This window comes from Ziziphus jujuba, chromosome 10 (genome assembly GCF_031755915.1).
Source record: "Ziziphus jujuba cultivar Dongzao chromosome 10, ASM3175591v1".
Classification (NCBI taxonomy): Eukaryota; Viridiplantae; Streptophyta; class Magnoliopsida; order Rosales; family Rhamnaceae; genus Ziziphus; species Ziziphus jujuba.
The window spans coordinates 28,526,286-28,541,209 of NC_083388.1; the positions used below are offsets into that span (position 1 = coordinate 28,526,286).

At 36.6% G+C, this 14,924-nt stretch overlaps 3 protein-coding genes across 6 annotated transcripts; 1 reads left to right on the forward strand and 2 right to left on the reverse strand.

Moving 5' to 3' along the window:
• Positions 1-77: 77 nt before the first annotated feature.
• LOC107412660 (octanoyltransferase LIP2, mitochondrial) lies at positions 78-4,470 on the reverse strand. 3 transcript variants are annotated; one of them, XM_048468404.2, is made up of 3 exons: positions 4,180-4,463; positions 2,628-3,371; positions 78-528 (listed from the first exon to the last, which is right to left on the reverse strand). In XM_048468404.2, exon 2 carries the CDS (start codon positions 3,366-3,368, stop codon positions 2,655-2,657), a length of 714 nt encoding a protein of 237 aa, XP_048324361.2. In that variant the 5' UTR covers positions 3,369-3,371; positions 4,180-4,463; the 3' UTR covers positions 78-528; positions 2,628-2,654. The 3 variants fall into 3 exon arrangements, with proteins under 3 accessions (XP_048324361.2, XP_048324362.2, XP_048324360.2); XM_048468405.2 differs by lacking the exon at positions 78-528 and having other exon boundaries at positions 2,567-3,476; positions 4,180-4,470; XM_048468403.2 differs by lacking the exon at positions 78-528 and having other exon boundaries at positions 2,567-3,371; positions 4,180-4,462.
• Positions 4,471-4,992: 522 nt separating this feature from the next.
• LOC107412661 (uncharacterized) lies at positions 4,993-9,457 on the reverse strand. Its single transcript, XM_016020477.4, has 8 exons — positions 8,984-9,457; positions 8,563-8,672; positions 8,038-8,094; positions 7,647-7,946; positions 7,131-7,378; positions 6,456-6,762; positions 6,093-6,366; positions 4,993-5,421 (listed from the first exon to the last, which is right to left on the reverse strand). Exons 1-8 carry the CDS (start codon positions 9,395-9,397, stop codon positions 5,167-5,169), a joined length of 1,965 nt encoding a protein of 654 aa, XP_015875963.2. The 5' UTR covers positions 9,398-9,457; the 3' UTR covers positions 4,993-5,166.
• An 833-nt stretch (positions 9,458-10,290) lies between these two features.
• Positions 10,291-14,921, forward strand: LOC107412662 (protein EMSY-LIKE 3). 2 transcript variants are annotated; one of them, XM_016020479.4, is made up of 10 exons: positions 10,291-10,834; positions 11,772-11,977; positions 12,059-12,168; positions 12,275-12,512; positions 12,637-12,822; positions 12,941-13,009; positions 13,447-13,692; positions 13,803-13,871; positions 13,958-14,021; positions 14,514-14,921. In XM_016020479.4, exons 1-10 carry the CDS (start codon positions 10,807-10,809, stop codon positions 14,693-14,695), a joined length of 1,398 nt encoding a protein of 465 aa, XP_015875965.2. In that variant the 5' UTR covers positions 10,291-10,806; the 3' UTR covers positions 14,696-14,921. The 2 variants fall into 2 exon arrangements, with proteins under 2 accessions (XP_015875965.2, XP_015875964.2); XM_016020478.4 differs by having other exon boundaries at positions 10,293-10,834; positions 12,628-12,822.
• Positions 14,922-14,924: the final 3 nt, after the last annotated feature.

Genomic DNA, 14,924 nt, shown 5'->3' on the forward strand with positions numbered 1-14,924 from the left:
GTTTTTTACAGATTTCTGTAAATACATTTTCTCCTCATCTTCTCTTGATTCTAATACTAAAGTCAAGAACTAGAAAGAGAAATAAAAATAATAGATATATAAAACACAAAAAGTGGGGAAAAAGAAATAAGCAAAATAGAAAATTGTATAGAGATCCAATCTCCTACCTATCCAACAATAAAAGGAAACTGCAAAAATGTAGAAAGAGAAATATGGTTCTCTTTCAGATCTCTACACATTGATAGATATACATATGTGGTGGAGTTTTACTTGTTCTGGGTTGGATTTGATTTGCTTGATGGCGCCTTTCTTAAACTTGTTTTGGCAGATTTCTGATCCAGGATTTTATTCAACTTGTCTAGAGATGCAGCAAACGAGGTGGAAACTGAAACTAGCATTCTTCTGGGTTGATTTGCGTGTCGTAGATGAACTTGTTGTTTCTCATATTGGTGGGGTAACATCGGAGAATAATGCATAAGAGTTTGCATGAGAATGAACAAGGCAAACAAGACAACCAAAGCCATCCGACTGGTTTTCATTGCGGTGGTTGGTCAGTACGAATAAGCAGGTATAAGATTATTAGAAGATGAAAGTATAGAGCTTAATATATAAAAAGGTGGCAGTGCATGCTTGTCAAGTGCACTATAGCTAAACAGTAAACTCGATAAAACAAACATATATTTTATTTAGGTGCCCTGTTGGTGGTTAAGAATGTTTTAAACCATGAGCCATTACACGGTATAGGGGTTTGATTATGCTTGGACTTTTTTGGGAATGAATTTTTTAAATAAGTATTTTCCAACAAATAGGATATCCTAGCAAAAAGTGCTTTGTCCTTATAAAATTACTTTTTTCCACCAATTAAGAAAGAATTCTAAATCAGCTCCTCTCGTAAATAATCGTAGTCAATCACGGCTAGAAAATTTGAAACATCTAAACAAGATTATTGGGTTTTACTAGAGGAGAAAAAAAACATAAAACTCTGGGACTGAAAACTAGACATGGCAGAATATCTAATCTATGTGAAAAGTAGTAAAAAAGAAGGTTCGATCAATAAGGTACAGAAAACGATTAGAATGCTGATTGGAAAGACAATTTTGACCAGCCTCGGCCGCGTCAATGGAGATATTTAAGCTGTTCCTTCATTTTCCTATAGTTGGTTAGAACTTGGAAGCAGAGGATCATGTGATAGTGAATTAAGTATGATATAAATCTGACTCCGTCAGAGTGAAGAAATATTATACCAAAAATACTCATGTGATATATCACATGAGACCAAATTAGTCACCTTATTTTTCTGTACTTGCTGTTTATCTAATTGCTTTTCTGTATATAATAAAGTTTGACAAACACAGCTAAAGTTGGCTGGTAAGCTTCCTTTCTACAACAAGAAATATAGCTAATCTTCTAGGAAACTGCTTTGCTCTGTTTCTTTTTCAGCTTCCACTTTCCCCAACCTTCTAAAATTAAACCACTCTATTGTGGCATATCTTCGATCTTGAGCTTTTCTGTTTTTATTTTGTTTGTGGTTTTCCTCTATCTGAACAGGGCTAAATCTCTGCCCTTCATTTAAAATAGAAAATATTTTTACCACCATGAAATTTAACCAAGTCCCCTTGTGTTTCCCAGCTGCTTGTTTTCCTCGGGTTCAGAGATAAGTCAAAAACAGAAGACTTATTTTGGCAACTAGGAAGCAGGTTTTATTTATTTTGTGAACCTGCCCGAATCTTTTGGGGAATAAAGAATGATAATCTTCAAAGAGAAAGCAGGATTTGATGATTAAACTATGTGATCTGCTCCAATAATACAACGACTTATATTTTATAATTCACAGGGGATGGAAAGGGATGGAAAACACTAGAATGCTTTATAATATAAATTCGTCTACCTTGGTGGAAGTAGATAATTCATCAAGGTAGAAGAAAATTTATGTTACAAGATCTGGTCAAGTCCCATGGGACTCCTGAAAGCTGTATTTGGATAAATTTGGTGTGTGTTTCCTATGAAGAGTTTACTGGATGGATTTGAAATTACATGTGGATTTAAGATTCTCTCTTCAAGGAAAAACATGTGGTCTATGTCAGCAGGACCAGAATAGAAGACACAATGTTGAATTTTATTTTCCAACACTCTGAATGCATGATCTAACACTGTAGCCTGGAACAGGAAGTAACATGGTTTTTGCTGTCAAAGCATGGCTTTATCATGAACTAGATGCTGCTTTATAAGAAAATTTGATATCATGGCACTGCAGCCATTGACATTTTTTAAGATCACCTAGGTTTCCTTAACTTTCCCATACCTGTTTCAAAAGTGATTGCCTTCAGGCTCAAATCCTTAGCCAAAAACTAAAGATATGATCATTTACTCCTTTTTCATGCGTGACATGTCCTTTTTCTTTCTTCTTTTTCTATTTTGATTCATTTCGATAGTTGATAGTTCTGGCCAGTTTTAGATTGTCATTAAAAATCAGGCAATTTAAAGATATCTTTTTCTTGGGAAGACATCTCTAATATGCATACACTACAAACTTGCTAACTGTATTCCATCAAATTTCTACTAGGTATCACAGAAAAATACATAATTTCATTCAAAAAATTAAGTCATTGAATAAGTATAAAACTTACACAGATTATTTGCTTTGCATATAATTGCTATATCTCATCAAATTCCTTCTTATCATTCAACAACGAAGCACCCTCCTTCCACGAAACACTACTGTAACCAAATATTCTCGCGAAACAAAGAATCAACTGCTCCTGAATTACTTCTTCTGTAGGAAGCTCCAGATTTGTTTCCCTTCTCAGTGATGTAACTTCTTTCTTGGCAATCCCACAAGGCACAATATTCTTAAAGTAGTTTAAATCTGGATCAATGTTGAATGCAAGTCCATGAGAGGTGACTGCATATGAAATCCGAACCCCAATTGCACCAATTTTTCTCCCCCCAACCCAAACACCTGTTTCACATCTTCCTCCAAGAGAAGCTTTAACACCATATAAAGATGCCAAGTCAATCATAGTTAACTCGAGTTTCTCCACATAATTCCGAGCACCAAGTCCAATATCCCGAAGAGAAATAATTGGATATAAGATGGCTTGATGAGGACCATGAAATGTTATGTCACCTCCTCTTTGTGTATGGTGTAATTCGGCTCCTATGCTCTTAAGGTCAGACTCGGGGATTAATAGATTATGATCAGTTCTCCGTTTGCCAAGAGTGTATGTAGGTGGATGTTGCAGGGACAGGAGAGTATCTGAAATCTTATTAACTTTTCTAGCAGAGACTAGTTTTTCCTGCAGCCTAAGTGCATCCAAATAGTTGACCATGCCCATTTTCCATACCTCAAGAGATCGGGGAACTCTCATTCCCTGTTCATCATGGCATAGTTAGTTATATATATTCTCATTTAACATCACACGGTGTCATTTGAAACGTTTTTCTTTGATCACATGGTGTCCACTGATCACTATAGACTATCAAAAACAAAAAACAAATCCATTTTTAGGAATTGAAAAACAGAGACATAGCATAGAACTCAGCACATGTAATACACACTAAATTTTTACCAAATTTCAAGGTTTGCATGTTCTACCATGATGTAAGGTACAAGAATTTCAACTGTCAAGATATTATAGAGCCAAGTAAGCAAGCTTAGTTTAGTAGCGAAAAGAAAGATATTGAATAAAAAAATTTAGAAAAAGAAGAAAAATATATTTTTTAAAAGAAAGACCAAAATAGTTTTATTTTTTATCTTTTATTTTTTGGTTGAATAAGACCAAAATAGTTTGATTGAACAGCTCAAGGATATATAGGTATTGATGGATATTATAAAACAATGACGGATACTAGTATCCAGGTCCATCAGTGCAGAAGACTATGAATCTCTTGCTACTTTTTGTTTGTTCCTCTTATTTCCCCATAAATAGAGACCAAGTTACGCATAATTTAAGCATCACTTCGGAGCTTCGGCAACAATCCAGACACCGCTTACTGATCACAATCCTCAAAAGAAAATCTACAAAGACTTGATAGAGACAAATGACACATATAACAGGAATGTCCAGCTAAATATAAAGGCTCCACCGACCCATGACTGTTCCACTCCTAAATATGCCTAGAAATTTCAGATCTAGATCGGTGAAGTAAAGAAAAATAGAAAGAGAAGAGAAGGAAAACCTCGAACTCCAAGAGCCGATATCTGCTCGAGATCTGTCGAAGGAATGGCGATTCGAGACCTGTTCGAAGAGCCGGATTCTATCAGGTGTGAGCGGTGCAGGTGAAAACATGTGGGTTTGAAAACAGTGAAAACATCTTTTTTTGATGTTTTCTAAGTTTTATTTATTTTTTAAATTTTAGCCAAATATGTGTATTTTGATTTTGAAAATAGTTTTCTATGTAAAAATAGACAACTGTTTTAAAATTAATGTAAAACTAAAAATTAAAAATAAAAATATGATGGAGACGCGAGAGAGAGAGAGAGAGAGAGAGAGAGATGGGTTTTTTTTTTTCTTTTTTTTTTTTTTTCAGCACTTTGTAATCAAATGACGTGAATAAATTTTGTCATGCGGCTTTTAAAATGCAAAGCCAATCCAATTCAATTAGAAAGTCTAGTTGAAAGCCATATTTTGGCCCTTTTTCTTCAAGTAATTTGATTTTGCTCAAATGTCAGAGAAATTTCAAATTGAAATCTAGACCAAACAGAGAAGATGGAAGACAAGAGTCAGACATGCTAGATTTCTGTTTCAGCAATTACCCTTCGGACACATTAATTAAACTGTAAGGTAACATATCTAAAATGGCTTTGCTTTTTTCCAAAAATATTTATTTATTATACTATACTCTTTCTTTTTTTTCCTTTTTTTTTAATTTATTTATTTATTTTTTTCTTTGGGTCTATGGGGAAGTACAGAAGAATGAAGAATAGATCCTTAATAGTTGCAGAAACTCCCCAAAAACAATTCTCCAAATAAATTAACGAATAACGTCTCCTAACCAGCATCAAGGGGATATTAACTATGCTCATTAATTATTATAGGAAACAATAACTGAATTTTCGCTATTATATACAATAAGTTAACTCTTGATCCAGAAAACGTAAAAGAAAGCAAATATAAAAGCTACTCTTCTGGTAGGTGTCTGTATAAATATAGTGATCACCCAAACTCACGAAGAACAAGAAAGCATGCAAACGCCTGGCCGATATGCCCAAGCTGGGGGCAAGCGAGCGTATTTTTCCATTCCTGGTTGCTCATCGTACGGTCGTTCCATTAACTTAAGCAGCCTCCTAACCTCTCCAAAATCACCTTGTTCCGCTGCATCAATGGCACTCTGGCAGAGATAATTTCTAAGAATATACTTAGGGTTCACTGCATCCATCGAGGCTTTCCTCTCCTCATCCGAGATGCCACTAGCAGCTAACTGTAAAAGCAGACAGAAAAATTGAGAGACAACTTGAAGTTGATAAGAGAATAAGCATTACTTCTCTTTTGTGAGGAGAAAAAGATACAGTTAGGACATCAAACAATTTTCTAAATTTACAAGCTCAATAATAAGTATCAGGCTGATAAAAAGTAATACACTTATATGAAAGCCAGAAGTTATAAGAGGAAAATGTGGCAAATTAGGGGTAGTGCTAGAAAACATATAATATGCTGATATTAGCAGTTCCCACAGCACTATCAATACAAGTTTTCCTTCAAGCTTAGCATCCTCATTGCGGTCATCTATTAGGTAAGTTGTATAGAAGTACTATAAGGCCACTAAGAAACCACAAACATAACAAACAAAGGATTTTTCAAGAGAGTAAACATTTATACCGCTAACATTTTCATTGGGGTAAGACACACCAAAGTTCTTTGTGCAGGCTTCCATTAACTCAGAGACACTGCAATCTCCTTATTACTAATTGCTTTTAATTATACTCATAATCAAAAGATTAAGGTTTTAGCCCTCCTAAAAACCTTTGTCCACAAGCTGTTATACATATTATGACCAGGACGCACACACTTAAGTGCCACAAAAAATATATAAATATAAATCTATGTATGTATACGTATATAGCCACGAACCAAAATATAATATCACTTTACCTCTTCTATGTAGCCTTTTACCCAGCCAATCCATGCCTCTTTGCGCTCCTTTCCCATGTCAAGTAGTACAGCCTTCAATGGGATCAACAACTCCTCTTCTGGAATGCTAAGATCAGCCTTGACATTGGACAGTGACCGGAAGAAATTTGTATAATCAACTTTGTCAACGGCCATATTGTTAAGAAGTTTACTTATCAACTGCTTATTGTATTTAGGGAGACCAAGTTTTCTAGTCATTAAAGCTTGATACTCATCCATTAGTTTGGTTCCATATCTGTAAAAGTCAAAATACAAAAATCTTCAACAACATGCACCTACAGAATCTTATCGTCTCATAAAGAAAGATCTTGAAATCACAATCACCTTTCCATGGCATAGTTTGCCTCTTTATCATTAATCAACTCCGCAGTTAACAAAGTAGAGGTAAACTGTCCAATATTCCATAAGCCAATGTCAGGCTGATTGGCAAAACAGTATCTTCGTCCAGGAAGATCTGTGGTATTTGGCGTGTAACTTGGATCAAATGCATCCAAAAATCCAAACGGACCATAATCGATGGTAAGTCCCAAAATACTCATGTTGTCAGTGTTCAGAACACCATGAGTAAAACCAACCCCCTGCCATCTGGCAAGCAATGAAGCAGTACGCTCAGCAACCTCCACCACCCAAGCTGTTAAAGACCCATCATGAAAGCAAGACAATTAAATAGTCAAAATTATTTTCACACTGAAATAATTCCCCATTTATTGTCAGAGACTGTAGTGGGTCGTATTTATGTGCTCGTGGGACAGAAGATATTAATTGGACAAAACCATTCACATAAAATAAAGCAAGCCAAATAATTTATTCCATGATGGACAGATACTGCTAGTGTTTCAAATCCTATTTCATCTATATTACAACATGAACCATGGTGCAGACATCTGAGTCAAATTCATTTCTACTTCATAAAACTGACATTTATCATGCACTCACTGTAGACAACAGATTGATTAAATGTGTTGCGCTAACAGCACAAACTCTACAACAATTAATTACCTGCGTACTTATTAGAAGTCAGATCAACAACTGAATGATCTTCATCACCTGTGCTGAAAGATAAACTATCACTTTTACTCATATTCTCTATATGCGGGAAATGATGCCTAATGGCATAGTCTGCAAGCGCACGAACAATCCCAAGGTCCTCTTTCCCTCTAGAGGCGTGTATTTGGTATGAACCAAACCGCAAAAAGGATTGGGCAACTCTGCAGACAATTGCACCAGGCTCATCCTTTGGATTCCCACTGCAGATGAAGATGTGTAGATTCAGTACTTATAGATTAGATAGCAGTTTTTCTGTATGTATAAAAGTTGTTGATACAGATGAAACTGGAATGTTGACATTTTAGTAATCAACCAAAAGTGCAAAACTTTGAGAAGTCCAAACTAAATGATCTCAACGTGGTTAATATTAATACCCTTTACTATACACCATATGCAATCGCAAGTTGTGAAATAGAAGAAAGTTTCCAATAGTAGAAACAAATATAATCCAAACTCTAGAACACATACTCATAAAACATATCTCGGGTAACATATTTTCCTGTCGTTGCAAGACAAAGAGCACGTGTTGTGGGAATGCCGAGACTATGCATTGCTTCACTGCAAAGGAACTCCCGAATGCTACTACGAAGCACTGCAAGGCCATCTGCAAATCGGCTGTATGCAGTCTTTCCAGCACCTTTAAGCTGTAGTTCCCACCTTTCAGACTTGGAATTAATTACTTCTCCGAGTGTTATTGCCCGACCATCTCCCAACTGTCCAGCCCACATGCCAAATTGATGTCCCCCATAGCATTGCGCGTAGGGCAACCTGAAAATAAAGGAACAATTAGGGCCTTATGGAAAAATTACTAAGGCCCTAAATAAGGTCTCCTGACACAATTTCATGTGAAAAAACTTACGCTCCCACCAAAGGAGATGCACCGGTAAATAAAAGAGGGAAATCTGGTCTTTCAAATCTGAAACTCCAAACAATATGCCATTATTAGTTCCACGAAGAAAGATACACCAGAAACTGAAAAAGAAATATATAAATGCAAATCATCCATGTAAATAAACAACCGAACATGTTATATGAGAGAAAACTTTAAAGCATACCCAAAAGAAACCTAAAATACAACCACTAACTCCACACAATGAGCCAGCATGACGGAAAAGGCACTACAATAGGCTAATACCTATTGCTCCAATAATTAGTGACGCACAAAACTTGAGAATTAGGAGCTTTCCCTTCAAATATCTATTCGATAAATTCAAAGAATAAACTCTTCCTTCAAATGACCATCAATAACCGTTTTTCTTCCTAAAAGCAGTTTTCATTACAAAAAGTTTTTAGCCAAAGCTTGTTCCTTAGTCAATGCTTTGGAAACATCCTAAACAGATTGGTTTGCTAGGGAGCACGAGATTACAGCAAAAGGAAAACTCACTCTTTCGGATCCAAATCGAGCAACTCAGCCACTGATTCTGACCACGCAACAAGCTGAGGCTTCTCAACTTCAGCCGACGGTGATACTCTTGTGTAACACGAATGCAACACCTAAATGATTAAAACATATATGTAACTAAAATTTTAGGATTGAAAATCATAACCTGCAAATTATTAAAGCATTTCGGAATAAAAAAGTGTAATCTTTCAACATCCCGCTAGTAAAGTATATCCCTTTACTTACTACTATTTAACTACCAGCAACCCCCAAAAGTATAAATACTCATTGAATTCTGTAGTTTCGTCCCCCATTAAACACTAGTTTCTCAGCATCAAAACATAAAAAATAAAAAGTAAAAACTAGGGGACCAAAAAAAAAAAAAAGAGAGAGAGAGAAATGAATGAAAACGAAGAAAGCTAACCTCGCGTGGAATAATGTCCGACCTCGGATCACCAGGCAGTTCTCTGACAAAGGAGTGGTCCCAAGTTAGATCCTCGAGCTTCAATCTCGCTCTGTTGGAACCGTTGCTAGGATCATCACCTTCGTGATTATCATCGTTGCACAAGCTCTGATTCTGCAAATCGCGCGCCACGGAGTCGACGGACACGGCAACGTCCGGTGAGGGCGAGTCCATGGAGACGCCTCTGCGGGAGCTGAGGTGGCATGCGAGGGAGAGTCCGGAGAATTTTAGAGGAAGGGAGGGGCGAAAACGGAATTTGGAAGCGGAGCTTGGACGGCGGAGAGACAAGGCGGCGAAAGAGAGGCGAGGAAGAGTGAGTGAGAGCCAAGGGGCTTTGGATGAGAAATGGGAAAGCATTTGCATTTGCATTTGCATTTAATTTTTTCCCCTTTTTTTTTTTTTTTTTTTTTTTGACTCTCTCTCTCTCTCTCTCTCTATCTGCGCGTGTGGAAAAATAACAGCCGCTTTGCTTAAACTGCGTTTGGCTGTGTCACTTGTCCTCCTATTTCCATGGATATACGTGACCAAATTGCCTGCCATACACTTCTATTCATACCCATATAGACGTGTCATAATTTTCTTTCTTTTAGTCCTTTGCAATTATAAAAAGGGATTTTATTTATCGATTATATTCTAAAAGTAGTTTGTGTTTTGGGGTTTTGGATAGTATAAGAAATTATTATAAATAAATAAAAATTACACTAAATTTATTTAACAAATTTTGAATATTAATCTATAATAGTACTTTTGTTTATTGTTAATTAATAAGGAATTCCCTTATCAGATTTTAAATACAAAATTTAAAGGTTCTCATCAAATTCTCATTGATTATTTATAATTACCAGGGCGGTCTCAATAGACTATATAGCGTTATTTTTGCTGATTATGTATTTGATCACATCACATGTATCATCTTCTTTCAATTAAAAATTAACCAAATATTTTAAAATTACTCTGAAATATAAGAAATGGGTTTTTTGCACATATGCTCTTTGATTTTTTAATTTGACTTTTAAATTTTGTATTTGTCATTTGTTCCTTCTACATTATTAAAAATGTTGCAACTCCAATTCTAGATCCGGGGCATAAGTGCAAATTTTTGAAAAATTTAATAGTATAGATGCAAATTTCTACAAAATTCTGAGGTATGGGTGATAAATACGAAGTTTAAGGAATAAATTGTTTTGATCAGAGTAAAATATGTAAATAAACCTAAAGAAAAAAATAAAAAATAAAAAACTGATTGTAAGGAAAAACACGTTCAAAAATTGAACAACCAATGACCGCGGCGGAACTCAACTCGATTACTAACTGAAATAATTAGGGCACCACAAAAACCTATTTCAAGTCCGCGACCCTCCCCAGCACTCTCCCAACTCTCTTGATGATCAATCAAATATTGTTCAAATTCACGGCCCATTACCCACTTTTTTGGAAACCCTAATCACCGCACTACCAAAATTCGTGCCCCGGAACTATTCTTAATTTTAATTTTGGCTCAAAATTCACAGAAATACTCGAATCCCTAGTTGCTGTCTGGCGTAGGCCCTCGATCGCGTTATCTGTCACTCTCCGGCGCCTCAAATTCAACTTCTTCGGCGTTTGAGGGATCGATGCATGCTTGAAATTGGACCCAGTTGTGGAGATTTCCCTAATTTGTACCCGTACCAGCTGGTACCAGTTTCAGTTCTTGAAGAAATTGAGCCAGTTCTCGAAATTTTGGGAGTTAAATCGACGTGTGGTTGCTAGGTTTTTAGTAAAGGTATTTGCTTTGAGTGGCTGCGATGGACTACGAGCTATCTGATAGCAGCGGTAAGCCAAAATAGATTTTTTTGCTTTTTTTTTTTTTTATGTGTTTTAACGTGGTTTACTAGGTTTCTGAGCTCATTACAATGAAGTCCATAAGCTGTGAATTAGTTTGGGATTAATTCCTGGCTTTAATTTGTGCCTTATTTGCTTTGAAATTACTGATTTTGACGGGTTTGCTCCAATTATTAAGTTTCTTCCGCTTCATCACGGTTCGAATTAGGAAATTTTAATGAATGTATTGTTGATTGTTTTGTTGTTCCCAGTTCATATAAAGTGAGTTTATATTTATATATATATATATATATATATATATCTTTTTTGTTTTTCTTCTCTTTCGCCACATGATTGAGCGTAAAGGTCGTTTACTGGAAACACTTTGATAGATGAGGATTTGTGCAAGTTAAAGATCGTGTATTTGACAGAGGTTGGGCCTCGTCTTGCGTTGTTGGAACTCTATGTCAAGAATTAGGTTCAGTGTGGATGAATTCTATGGGTTCTCTTGTACCATACCCTAGCGATTTCCATCAACTCAATATTGTTAGTCTCGTTCAATTCCTTAGAATGACAAAATACTTTTTTTTTTTTCCAAAAATAAATAAAAAAGAAGAGTTTGTCCACAAATTACTCTACCGCTCTGAGTTGGTCAATAGCTATGATCTGTGTTGGTTTGATATGGACTTGAGTAGCTTGCCATTTTTACCAGCATGGATTGGTTGGCATGATTATGTATGAATGGGGTGACGCTGCTATTTGAGTATCAAATCTATCAGCAAATGCGGAGAACAAATCCTGTGCTAGTTAAATGAGACATAGTTGCTATTTCAGTACGCCTATGACAACGGAAAAAGGATTTTCTTTCTGCCTAGTAGAAATTCCTATAATATACAATTGCACATCCCATTTTGCATATTTGGTTACTTTTAGTTTGAACCGATTGCAGGCACGGATGACGACCTTCCCCCTTCTCATCAAAATAGATTTCAAAGAGCAGGCCATGCCTCTGGGAATGGGCGAACTGCACCAGTTGGTTCTGCTCCCTTACCTAGGATGCATGGTGACATGGAAACCCAGATCCACCACATTGAGCAAGAAGCTTATTGTTCTGTACTTCGTGCCTTTAAAGCTCAATCAGATGCCATCACTTGGGTAGCTGTTTGTTTTTCCTTTTTCATTTTCCTTTTTCATATGAACTAGTGATTAATTATCTGTCCCTTAATCTTCATTCAGGATAAGGAAAGTTTAATTACAGAACTAAGAAAAGAGCTGCGAGTATCCGATGAGGAACACAGAGAACTTCTGTCCAGGGTTAATGCTGATGACATCATCCGGAGGATAAGGTCTGATTATATTGTGACATCTTGTGCTGAGCAGATTTCATCACATATGTAATTACTTTCGCTCAGTTCCACATTTTTACGGGAAGTGTATCAACTATACTGTTAGGGAATGGAGAAAGGCTAGCGGACTTCAACCTGGCATGCTTAGTTCTGCACAGCCCGCTCATGACCCTGCACCTAGCCCTACAGTTTCAGCATCTCGGAAAAAACAGAAAACGTCACAATCTGTAGCTTCCTTATCCATTGGCGCTCCATCACCTGGACTGCCTCCGGCAATGCAACCGTCTTCATCAGCCATGAGGCGAGGTCCTCCACCAGGAAATCGGAGCAAGAAACCCAAATCAGTAAGTTAAATTGGTTTGGATCATTAAGAAAATGGTGAAATGCAAATTGTTTTTTGTATTCTATTTCTCTTTTTGTTAATGGAGCTTGTTGTTGCCTGCTACCTTCACTGTGAAGTCTATGCAGTATCCTTCTGCAGGTCTTGCTGGAAGGACTCAAGCGGGTAATCGAGGTTCCTCAGGTGCTTTTGCGACAACTGAAGCTGCTGAGGCCACAACTTATGATCCATTAATAGGGAGAAAGGTTTGGACAAGGTGGCCTGAAGACAACCATTTTTATGAGGCTGTTATAACTGACTACAACCCAGTTGAGGTCAGTTCTGTGGTTTTTTGGGCTCAGTTTGCCTCAGTTCTATATGTGGGTTGTTTACGCTGTATACTGTAATTAATGGGACTTATATTTGATCTCACTCTTTTCCGGATATTCGCAGGGCCGGCATGCTCTAGTTTATGATATGAATACAGCAGATGAGACATGGGAATGGGTTAATCTCAAGGAGGTAAAACTGTCTTTTAATTTGGCATCTTAAATAGACTATTGTACACCACCCTCCTTTACTTGATGCATTTCGATCCCCCTGTCAACCTAGCTGGTTAATGTTTTAGCATATATTTGCATATTAATTCCATATGTTAAGAAAGTTGTAGATAAAGTTGAAGATGTAAAAATCATTTTGCATTTTTGTTTCAAACCATCTCATTATCAAAATGAAACCCTAAAATGCAGGAATTGGATCTTAGGTTATACTTCAAGCGTCATTTTAGATTGTGCTATATTCTTGGGGAACCCATCACCTAATTAAGTTGCCACATAGGGGCAGTATAAGTTTCTGTTTATGGCTTGCAGTTTGAACAGTTTACCTGAGATAATGCGATGCTATATACCTTTTCAAATTGCAAGTGCCCTTGCCAATAACTCTGTGTCTTCCAATGGTAGATATCTCCTGAAGATATTAAGTGGGAAGGTGAGGATCCAGGGATTTCCCGTAGAAGTGGCCGCCCTGGACCTGGTCGAGGAATTAAGAAGTCCATGACGCGTGGTGGTGCAGTTTCTGCCACAGGAAGGGGTAGAGGAAACACAAAGGGCCAATCAAAGAAAGATTTCCCTTTACAACACAATGGCATTGGAAAGAAGGCTGTAGGTGACATAGAAATACTTCACACAGACACTTTGATTAAGGAGGTACAAGGACAGAAGCAAAAGAAAAAAATTATATCAATATTATATTTTTTTATTAGACAATCTGCTTTGATCTGATGGTTTGTATTTTGCTTTTCATGAAATTTAAACAGGTTGAGAAAGTTTTTGGGGCTAGCCATCCCGACCCTGCGGAAATTGAGAAAGCTAAGAGAGTGTTGAAAGTAAGAACAAAGCATCTTTTGCACTTTGCCTTGCCTTATATTTTCTCTTTCATTGCAATGATTGTGATGGGTATTTTAAACTGCAGGAGCATGAACAAGCACTGGTTGATGCAATTGCAAAGCTTGAAGATGCATCTGATGGTGAAAGTGGTAATAACTAATTACGTATAACTTTCAAGCAAAAAAATAAAAAATAAAAAACTAATTACGTATAACCATGTTACATTAAGTCAATAAAGCTATTATACCCTTTGTTGTATTTTTATATTTTAGGCTTGTATAGTGAATTTGACTTATTACTGATTGTGTACAAATTCTCAATGAATTTCTGTAGTTAATTTTTCCTCAATTCTAATCAAAGGCACCAGAATAGTTGCCTAAAAGTTTGTGCTTGGGTTGCCAATTACTGGCCAACGTCTTTCGTTGTGCACATCAAGCTGTTGAATGTGAACCAGTTTAACCTTTTTCATTTATTTTAATGATAATCGTTAGTGAGATATGAAATTACATAAAGCATGCCATCTTCCTGCCATGGTGTGTGTCTAGGAAGCAGATCAAGGTCTTGTAAGTTTTGTTGACCATAAACAAAATGCCTTTCTTTTTTTTTTTTTTTTCTTTTTTTTTCTGGTTGCTTTAAAGCAGATGATGGGGATCATCCATTCTCACAAGGACAATCGATGGACCAAGGACGAGGATGGAGAAAACGTCAATTTGATGAATTGAGCGAAGGTGGTCGAGCCGTTGAAGGTTCAAATGGTGATAAAATGGCAAGGGAGGGGAGGCTTGCATCTGAGGATCATCAGCATTATGATGGTGATGACTGATGACATGTAACAATACTAGGCTGTTCGTAGCATACCTCCCAGTTATATTGATCCGTGTTTGTAGTGTGGAATATTCTAATTTAATGACAATCCAGCTGTGTCAATGACCCTTTGGCCTTATCTTTGATTGGTTAGTGGAGGATTAATCGCTGTTTCATTGTAAGTTTAACATAGAATGCTTTTTGTAAAAAAAATTTTGTAATGAATGATACTTTGACCGTGTAAAGAT